The 10,669-nt window shown below is 50.2% G+C and overlaps 1 protein-coding gene across 1 annotated transcript; it reads right to left on the bottom strand.

The window, feature by feature from the left end:
• Nucleotides 1-5,922: 5,922 nt before the first annotated feature.
• On the bottom strand, nt 5,923-6,683 carry J4E90_005043 (uncharacterized protein; the record flags this gene model as incomplete). Its single annotated transcript, XM_051434601.1, has 4 exons — nt 5,923-6,135; nt 6,186-6,226; nt 6,275-6,523; nt 6,572-6,683. The coding sequence occupies 4 exons, from the start codon at nt 6,681-6,683 to the stop codon at nt 5,923-5,925; spliced, it is 615 nt and encodes a 204-aa protein (XP_051291857.1).
• Between the last annotated feature and the right edge of the window lie 3,986 nt (nt 6,684-10,669).

Here is a 10,669-nt window from a genome sequence, read left to right as displayed (position 1 = left end):
GGGCGCACATCGAGAAACCCCAACTACCCTGTGGGAGCGACAGTGCCATCTTGTTTGTAGCGTGGATTGTGCTGGCGAGTAAATGGTGATGCTACGCCAAACCGGTGGACGACCCCGGGGCGGCATTGTGGGCGGAGTTCAGGGAACGCATCATAACGTCATGGCAAGTCCGATTCGTTGAGATCTAGAAACGGTGGAGGCATATGCGCTTCAGCTCTGAACAGTCGCGAGTCTTCTGGGTGTCGGTGACGCGTTGTGCAGTGTACACGAGAATCGCGCCCTAGGGTCCTCGGCGTTCGCGGTCACATGAGGCCCGGCTGCATCGGTCGGCGCGCGAAAAGTGGGCCTCCTGCGCAGTAATCGTCGCACGAAACACACACCACATACTCCGCCGTTTTTTACACAGTAAAGAATATTACACAATAAGAAAGAGTAGAGCGCGCCTTTGGCTCAGACTGCGGTCTGGTCTTGGGTTGGGCTAGGATTTTGAGATTGTACCTACCTAGGTAAGTACTTCGGCAAAAGGTAGGTATGATTGTGATAGCTTTGAGGGTTTTACACAGTAAAGTCTAGTGAGATGCAACAAACTTTCCGCCGCTCAATGTGTCCTTTTGAATAGATAGCTTGCTTAAGAAAGCTGTATGTCAGAATCTGACATCTCGATTGGTCGAGGGGCAACGATTTGGTGTTGATGAGTTTGTCATTTAAGTAAAGAAAGGCCCATTACACTTCTCATAGAACCCAACAAAAAAAGACCTTCCACCACCCAGATTGATGTAAATCAAGACCAGGAGTAATGCTGAGCAGCCTCGTTGGTGACTTCGTTGGATTGCCGAGTATCGGAGATGTTCTCCATGTTCCAATAACCGATGAAGGTGGGCAGCCAGTCTTGGTGTACAAAACCAAGGTCCTTGACTTTGACGTTGTATTGGATTGGATGGTGGATCCCAAAGTAGATCCTCGATGCTGTTGCGAGAGGCCTTTCGCCATTGTTCATAACGATGCAAATAGGATGTTTTGTGAGAGGGGCTTCTTGTGGCAATAACTGAGGACCGTGTCCTCCATGCGAATATGCGATAGCGTGCTCGCTTGGTGAGACACCAAGTTTCTTCGTGCCTTGGCCTTGATAGGTGAAGATTGGTCTTTCTGTTGTCAGTAGTGTACGACGACGAAGGATACACAACTTACACGGCAAAACAGAACTCTCTTTTTTGCTTGACCACGATGAACTTCCGCACTTGCGTATGTACGAACTCTCTATACTTTACCATCGAAACGGCACTGTTGTAGTCTGTCACCTTGTTGATATCTCTCAGTGCATTAAATGTATTTGCACCAGCTACCTCGCTAAATAGCACTGAGAAAACCTGATCCTGTCAGGTTTGGTCTTGGCAGCGGAGGATGATACATACCCTCCCTTCGTGAAAGAAGGACGCAGTTCTGACGTAGAAAGCTTTTGTATATTAGCTCTTCGATGCATGAGAATCCTCAGTCATGACATACATGAATCAAGATGTTCGTAGTGACTGTCGGACTGTGCAGTGCGACCGTCATAGGAGCCGAAGATTTGGTTTCCTTGGCGATTGCCGGCTGGTCCCGCCGCGCGAACAGAGTCTACGCGTTGATTTTGAGGGTAGTGAGAGGTCTGATATACATCGAAGAGAGGTTGAGCTCGCATTTGCGACTGGTTTTGCAGTTGAGGGACAGGGGGCGTAAGGTCCAGCGGGACCCAGTCGAAGAACACCCAACTTTGCCCTGATAGTCTTTAGTAAATGTACGTGATTTCCGACCCTACTGCCTACCGTCATGATGATTCCAGTACCATCGCTGATACTGGTCGTTAAATTGTAGATATAGATATCGCTGAAATTGAGGATTCCATTCAGGCTGGAGATTCGTTGGATTGATGGATTTTGCTTGTAACCACATGGCTTGGGAAACGCTCTCTGAGGATGACTCTTCCAGGATTCTACTACTCAATGATGATTCCACTTGAGATACATCTACCTCCGGCAATACCGCTTGAGAGATTTGGGGTTTCGGGGCGTACGCCGCCTGGTCGTCTCTTTCGCCAAGGTTCATGTAATCATCATCCACATGCACAAATTGCCAGCCCTTTCTAGCAATGTGATCGCTCGATCTTTTCGCCGAGACAACGTATGCGAGAGGCTGTCGCTCTGAAGCAGCGACCACCATGCCACAGAGCTCCTTGCTCAGCGTATCAAGAACCAGAGATCCACAATCGCCGTGTCTGATTGGGCTTTCATACGAGAAGGTATATACCGGCTGAAAGTATTTGCTACCCGGTAGACGCATGAGAGTGGGCACATTGATTAGTGTGCCATTGATGGGACCACGAGTCGTCAATGCCGTAGCTGGCGATGGCCTCGAGTAAGTTGTATGTATGTGCACCTTCTGTATTCTTTTAGAGATCTCGGAATCTGCAATATGTCCAAGAAGCTGAGTGTTGTCAATGTTAATGACGGCGTAGTCTAAAGACGTCTCGATGTCCTTCTGATCATCAGCCAACTGTCCCAGCAAAACTAAACTAGACGCGGGATCGTCCAGAGATCCAGATTCTGTGAGCTCATGTGACCTGATATCCTGAGCATATGTGGCTTGAGATGTTCCTGGTCCCATGGATTCTTGGATCATATTTCCAGCATATGATATATCATCAGCATACTTCTCTTCATCTTCGCTATCGCTATCGAATGGTATACCGAGATCTTCTCCGTCGTCGCTTGAGGAAGGGGTTTGTTTCGAAATACCAAAGACATGAGCGGCCGTGATGTATCCGTAAGAGGAGCCATTGTATACAATGTTGGCTGTCGCCGTTCTTATCCGCGCGTCCACTGTTTTGACGTATATTGGCATTCCTGTTATCCGCAACCGTTGCTTAGGATCATAGTAAGCCGATAAAGAGGATGATACCCCTGGTTGATAAGACGGATTTAAGGCCTTCATTTTCCCTGTATTCGAATCCCATCCTCCGGTGTCTGATGTGGAATCCCAGCCTTCATCGCTGGGTGATCCCGCCACTGGGATAATCGGACCTGACGGTAGATATCTTGTTACTCCTATCTTGAAATTTGAATTCTTGAACAGCACGCTTCTGTTGATAGCCTTTACGGCTTCCTTGCGTGATGGTTGATCTTCACTTGCAACAATGATGAAAGGTTTCGCTTTCTGCGGAGTTCTTCCTATCATATAGAGCGATACCCCGACTTCGCAGAAAGACTCTCGTCGAGATTGATCCAGCTCTTTCAGTAGTTCGGCCTCCATGTCTTTGTAATCTTGAGCACACTGTCCCTTCGCCGCCCAGCAACGCTGTAACTGCCTTCGTTTCCATATCGGATTTGTGTCTAGATCCACGACCACTGGTTGATCAATATCAACTGAACTTTCGTAGTCCGGCGGTGTTATAGAAACTGGCATGTTGACGAAACTTGGCCGCGTTGTCGTTGTGGGTGAATAATACACCATGACTGGACAAGCTGTTCGGTACAGCTCTTCGTCCCGGGCTGTGACTAACATATGTCATCACTGTGCCGAGAATTCGGTAGACGAACGAATTAATGCCTGATATAGGCACAAGTTTATCATGCGCAATGTGAGGGAGTGAGTCCACGGGTGTTGTGGAGTAGTAGAAGTTGCGGACTGAATGCACTTCGATCGACCCCGCACCGCCTTCCGGTGAGCGACGCGCCCCCAACAACGCACGATCAGGCCTGACTTCGGCGCTTGGCGACGCCACGCCGTCATATTATAACACAGCCCAGAGATGATAGCCTGAAACCCACCTGTGTACCTATAGTTCCAAGTATACCGTCAGACTGAGTACCTAGGTACACTGATGCGTCTCTAGAACTCTTCCCTTGCGGAGCCATGACTTCAAACATGGCACTTTCCGGCAAGGCTAATGAAGACCCCATACAGACTCGAGATAAACGCGACGTTCTGCAAGCGTTCTGGCCCGTCAGAACTACCCCGATACTAGCAGTAAAAGAAGATCGAGATCGTTGCCCCTGGGATGCGTATTTTCGGCACTACACCACGGAATGCAGGAAGTTTATCGAGCCCGACGGTGGCGCGTATATAACTGTGCGAGAACACCGAGATATCATAGCGATCGTTCGTAAACTTGAAGAAGGGGGGACAAAAGAGACGATCAAGCGCTCTCTCGCGTCACTAGTCACGCAGCCAAGACTTGAAGAGGACAAATACCATATGGCAGAAGGGGCAATTCGGCTAGTAGCTCGCTTGTTCTTGATGATAGACGTAGGAGCTCCGTCGAAGTACCAAAAATGGGGTTCAAGTTTTCTACCGTGGAGCGATGAGCAAGACGACGTGAAGACGGTTCTCGCGGATTACTTCGCCGTCAGTTCAGCGGAGACCGGGAATGTTGTATTCGAGGAAGAGTTCACGGCGTTCAATATCCAGCGATTTACAGGGCTGAAGATCCAATGGACCAGCAATCTCGCTGACCACCTGCGGCTAATCGACAACGAGCGGAGGATCTGCATCTTCCACCACGCGACATTCTTGCAACATCAAGACAGGCATGTTCTCAAGTAAGATCTCTGCTTCTATCGCTAATCAGACCAGTGACATATTCCCCCACAATTTTGTCAACGAGACGCTCCGAACGTTGGACTTGTTATTCCCGCGACAGGACGCTGAGTCGCGAAGATGGCTGAAATCCCAACAGTCGCAAGGCGAAGACGTCATACACCTGGACCTTTCACTGCTCGATCGAAACAACATGATCTGGAGTGATCGCCGTGCTGCAAAATTTAGTTACTGGCGCGATCAACTGATGAGTTTGAAAGAGAGATTCGATCAACCAAAGCCTACTTCCATCTCACAACACTGGTACGATAGAAGGAACCGAATTCAGTGGTATACTCTCTGGATTGCGGTTACTGTGCTTTGCCTTACGGTCTTTTTCGGTCTTGTGCAAAGTATTGAAGGGGCTCTACAGGTGTACAAAGCATTCCACCCGGTTCCAAACTAGACAGCTTCTTTCATTCCTAGCTCGCATCTCAGCAAATGGATGAAACGCACCCAGCAACATACAAGAGGCCCAATAAATCCTTACACAATTGGCGAATGCACAGAACGGATACAAGGGCAAGGAACAGTGGTAGAGGTATTGGTGGGCATGAATGCACTCGGGAAGATTCCGGGTTGGTCTTGTATCGTTGATTTGCATGAACATGTAGCAGCCCAAATAGAGATATCACATGGCGTACCCTGGGTCACACTGAACGATACGCCTTCAGTCGCGAGTGAACTAGTGGGAAGATATAGCGAGAAATACCGGAAACTTCATTCGCAGATAGCTATTACTGAAGAAATCGTCATTCGAAAGCAGCGTATTTGAGCGGAAACGACCTCGACTAACCGAAACATGGTGCGATCAAACGTCAACAAAAAGCGCGAAACAATAGCAATGAAATCGTTATGGTAAGAAATACAAAATCAAAACGTATTTTGATCAAACCTGAGAAAGAAGCTATCGATATCTCGGGAAGTCGCGGATTAGAAATTGTCCGTATTGTTTGGGTTTTGTGCCACATCAGGGTCGTCCTGTGAGTCTGTGTTCTCCTGGTTCCAGTAGCCAAGGAAAGTGGGAAGATAATCTGGATGGACGTGGCCGAGATTTTTCACCTTGACGTTGTACTGAATCGGGTGGTGGATGGCGAAGTAAATTCTGGAGGCCGGGACCAGCGCCCTGTTGTTTTCCTCCATTTCGATTGGGATGGGAACCTTCCGGAGCGGCGCTTCACCCTGTACAAGTTGTGGTTGCTGTCCTAGCGAATAGGCAATGGCATGCTCGTCAGGATGTACTCCACGCTTCGTGGTGGCTTGGCCGTAATAGGTGAATATTGGACTGCCGAACATTAGCCATTTCACAGTCTAGAACGTGGAGAGAATCGCGTACACAGCGAAGCAGAACTCTCGTTTACGTTTAACGACGATGAACCTGCGTACTTGGGTATGTACATGTTCACCGAATCTGACCCTTGACAGGTTGGTATTGTTGGACAAGTTGGTATTGTAGTCGGCCATGGGATTCAGCCCGTTCAGGGCGTTGGTACCCGCTGGCTCAGTGAAGAGAACTGAAAAGACCTGATTGACTGTCAATGATCTTTGCCTCGTTTCATAGGCCTACTACTAACCTTCCCTTCCTCAAAGAAAGCACTGCCCCTGACGTAAAAGGCTACGATAGGTCAGCATGTGTGGTCTCTAGAGATGATTGGAGCCTGACAAGGATCCAGTGTCTCGAAGTGACTGCTAGGTAGTGGATTTGTAGGATTATAGGTCGCGTAAACCATTTCGCCTCGCCCATCACGTCCGTAAGGGGCAGGCCCACCCCCGGATGCGGTGACAGTTTGTACAGAGTCGCTACGTATATGCGGCTGCTGGAACTGGACTTGAGACTGAGCCGGGGTAACGGCATGCGCCGCCGCGGGAACCCATCCGACGGGAGCCCAGTCGAAGAATGTCCAACCTTGGCCTATTTCAAGTCAGCCTCTACGCATACCAGTAAGGGTCGGCTACGGACCTTCAATATAGTGCTGCCAATAGTAACGTCCATAGTTCTTATCCCAAAACGGAATCACGTATCTCTGAAATTCGCTGTTCCACTCCTGTGCTAGTTGTTGTGGTTGAGCCATGCCGTCAGTGGTGCCACATTGTCCGCGCGCGACAACTCAGACGATACAACCTTGAAACGCTGCGCTGCAGGTGCTTATGTACATACTGCCACATGACTGGATCGCGCAGAGCCGCATAGTAGATACATGCGACGACGCGAAGTCTTCTATTGTATTAGACATGATGTCGACGCGACCCTCCTGCAGATGGCGATAGAGTGAAGGTGCAGACGGTTGGCGCGAGTGCCGGGCTGCCACAGGCTGGCGATGGCCCATGTGCCCGTGCCGAGGATGACTAGCACGGCCACTAGCACGCTTCTGCACCCGCCCCGTTCACAAATGAACGCTGCTTTTATTCTGTTATCAGCCAGTGCATGGAGCCCATGTGCCACATGGTCGAACCCGCCAATTCGGGAGCAAGTAGCAACCCTCGGGACTCTCCTTGCCGATCAGTGCGCATCAGCGAATGTGCACGGTGACGGGGCGCCGGCGAGATTACAAACGGATAATACGTTCGCTGCCGCCGCGTTTTGCTGTCCGGGATGCATCACTTTCAGTCTAGTTTCGTACCCGAGCATAGCATTGTTCAATGTCTCTCCAGGAATGCAGTGCGAACCACGAGCCACTGGTCAGTATGAACTACTTGCTCCCGGTGGATATTGCTCTCCGGCATTCTGACGACTACGGATCGTTCTAACAAGTATAGCATCTATCGTTGAGAGTGCGACGTCAAAGGAATGGACCGGGACACCGGGTTCGCCAGATCTTATACGTCCAACGCGTTCAGTGGTATCGCCAGATGGATCTCAAGTTGACCATGATGCTCCAATCTCTTCAAGTTCTCGAGCCATTGAGGTGCATGGCGATCGCAGTGATGGTCAAGACGATACCGCTCAGCCTCGCCCGAGCATTCCACCCGTGATGGTCTATCCTCCACCGCCGCCGCCAATCTCATTCGCCGAGATGAACGTCCCTCCACCTCCTCCGTTGCCCACAGCAGACGATCCTCATCCATTTCTTGTCCCGGAAGCACCACGGAGTGCGATATCTGAGAAGCTAGATATCGAGCAGCAATCGTTGCGGGATCTCCGTGACAAGTTGGTGGGCACGCGCTTCTCCTTAGCCGCGAAGCGCCAGGAACTCCGCGATCTTCATATACAGACGAGTGCGAAGGATGGCCACGTTTTCAATCTGTTACGGCAGTATCTCAATGGGATAGGTGCCAATCTACCGCAAGATATTGAGGATGCTCTCGTTGACGCGTCTTCACTAAGAGACCGACATGGCCTCATAGAAGCAGGATACGATGAAGCCGAAGCCAGTTACAATACCTTAGAGTGGAAATACTCTCGCAGAGAAACAAGGTTCGTTGAGGAAGTTTTGAACAACAGATTTGTGCCAAGCGAAACGCTGGACCGAAGTCGAAGTGCAGACAACCTGGAAATCCTGCAATTGACAACCCATTCCATGACAGGTGATACTAACTCCGATTCAATGATAGCGGATCTCACAGCCTCCGGTGATGAAGTGGGCGACAGCCGTGGCACGCAACTATCCGACTTTCTAGCAGAGCAAGCTCTGATGTCGACACGCAAAGCAGATGCAAGATTCCAACAATCTCACTCCCGCCCGAGCAATCGCAGGGATTTGATGTTGCTCAACACGAATAATGTCGGTCGGTTCCACCAGACACATAACCATTTGCGTTGGGTAGAGAAAATGAACGATATCGATGAGTGGCTACTCGAGATGGTGGACTCTTCGCCTCTTCTAAAGCTCTGTCTGAAGGCGATACATGACTTTGGATTCACAGACACACGGATATGGTGGGAGCACACCAAATGGCTTCTGATTCAAGACTACTCAAAACGTTTCCACACTGGCGACTCCACGGTTTCCATCAATCACACGGATCAACACATAACCAAGTCTACCAAAGACGGGTTGAGCCAAACGCCGTCTGGTCGCGAACAACATAGCGCAGATGAAATGATGCTTGGTCTCGAACTATCTAGTGTATCCGATACTGCACTGGTGACCAATATCATGGAACTAGGCGACTCCCACGATGCAAGAGATGAAGCGTGCACCCCACTTAGGCTTCCTGCTGAAGCAACAAAAAATGCCTCGAGCTCGCCATGTACATCGCAATCGCCAAGATCACGCGCATCACAAAAGAGCACTGTTCCAGATAAAGATGGTAGTACACGCCACTATTATTGTTATGCTCGCTCGATATCATTCACAGAGGGCGTTGGAGCGAAACCAACAAGCTACAACATAACACCGATACGGCAGAGCGGCAGCTTCCACACAACACCGACCTTACCACTTTTAAGACGCCACACCATACCTGACCTCAAGGACATCGAGCCGGTGCCAGCAATAATTTCAACAACCGATACTGGGACTCCTTTGATGTCGTCATGCACCTTTCCACCACCTGTATTCGATCCCAAGACCCCGGATGCATACAGAAGGCGTCCAAGCCATACCGGCGGCCCAAATCGCCAGCGCTCAGGATCAGAACGACCGCCACCATCACAGGATCCAGACTTGGTGTCGCCACAAGCTGATCAACCGTCGTTGGTAGACAGATGTCTCGTCATGTAGAGCCACTCAGCATGGAGAATGTGCCTAGCATTCTTCTGTCTGGTGTGATCACTTTTCCTTCGCCTCAACTACCTTGAACTTCGCTAGCGTTGTTATACGATACCGTGTATAAATATGTAAAAGGGTTCTTTGTTGGACATCAAGACGGGTTTTGCTATCGTATTTTCCCTTTGTCTCGATGTATACATAGAGAATAAGTTTCATTGAGGTTGGCGTCTCGACAGCCGGGAGTCTGTTCGGTAGACATTTCTTGGTTTGTGTACTGGCAGGACCGTTTCAAAAATACCAGTAAGCACGTTCTCTTTTTCGCATCTACATGCAGCCACTATGGAACGAATTCTCTCGCTATAAATAACATCTATAGTGTACTGACACGTTGACTACTGGAGCCAACAGCAACCGTCGGAGAAAGACCGCACAACTGTGGGGAACCTGCTGACCGTTCGATGCCCGCGCAACGCATACCTATGGATCACAGACAAGAAGAATGATATCGCGCAGCCCTCGTTACACCTGTACAATCACAGTCATAGCCAATAGGTCGTAGCCATGAGTCTCGCAGGCAGTACCCAACCGGATCACCTAGTCATGCCGCAGCCTTGACGTACAGCTGCGACGCATCGGCGTCCGCCACGCGTCATACTTATGATTGAGCAACGCCGCTTTGACAGAATCATGCGCTTGGAAGTGATTTGCAGTCTGCCGCACACAATGTCTTATCGTCTGCGCGAAGGCTACAGTCATACCCCGCACCCACAACCCTCATATCCGACAAATGGCTGCAGCAACCTTGCATGCCATATACATGGAATACACATGAAGAACAGCGAGATCGATACCCAGGCAGGCTCGGTGAGCTCATTTGGACGGATGATGGACGAAGGACATTAGCCAGCTTCCGCAAACGTCACTTATCTGACGGCAGCAGGCAATCAAACAAGGACCAGGAGGCTCGGTAGGGCGATGAGACTCCAACCCGTGAATAAACAAATCCAATTTGCTGCACGGGGGCTACTTGCAGCCGAGCCGGACACCCTCAAGCTTTCACATGCGTCATCTGCACTTCAGCTCCGGCATGCCGAAGAAACCTCTAATGCTTCCTCTCGTCGTGGAAACGACGTTGAAATAGAGTTATACCGAAAATAGGCACGAGAGACGATCTCCTTTAGCGCTTTCTGTTCCATAGAGGTCCTTCCGTGCTTGAGAATTCCGGTGAAGTTGTTCTGGTGGGACGCATTCCGGTAGGGGCAGCAGCCGAGACCCAGCGCGCGCGGAAGGAGCGTCCCGCGCTCGCGCCCGGCCGACGCAGCCCCGTTGCACCGCTGCCTGGGAGCTAACTGATGACTACCTGCCGTTTTTCCATCGCGATCGGTGGGGGTTGGAAAGTAGCAAAC

Source organism: Alternaria incomplexa, assembly GCF_024043165.1.
Source record: "Alternaria incomplexa strain BMP 0042 chromosome Unknown scaffold_6, whole genome shotgun sequence".
In the NCBI taxonomy this organism is placed as follows: domain Eukaryota; kingdom Fungi; phylum Ascomycota; class Dothideomycetes; order Pleosporales; family Pleosporaceae; genus Alternaria; species Alternaria incomplexa.
This window is presented reverse-complemented; position numbering and strand designations above follow the sequence as displayed.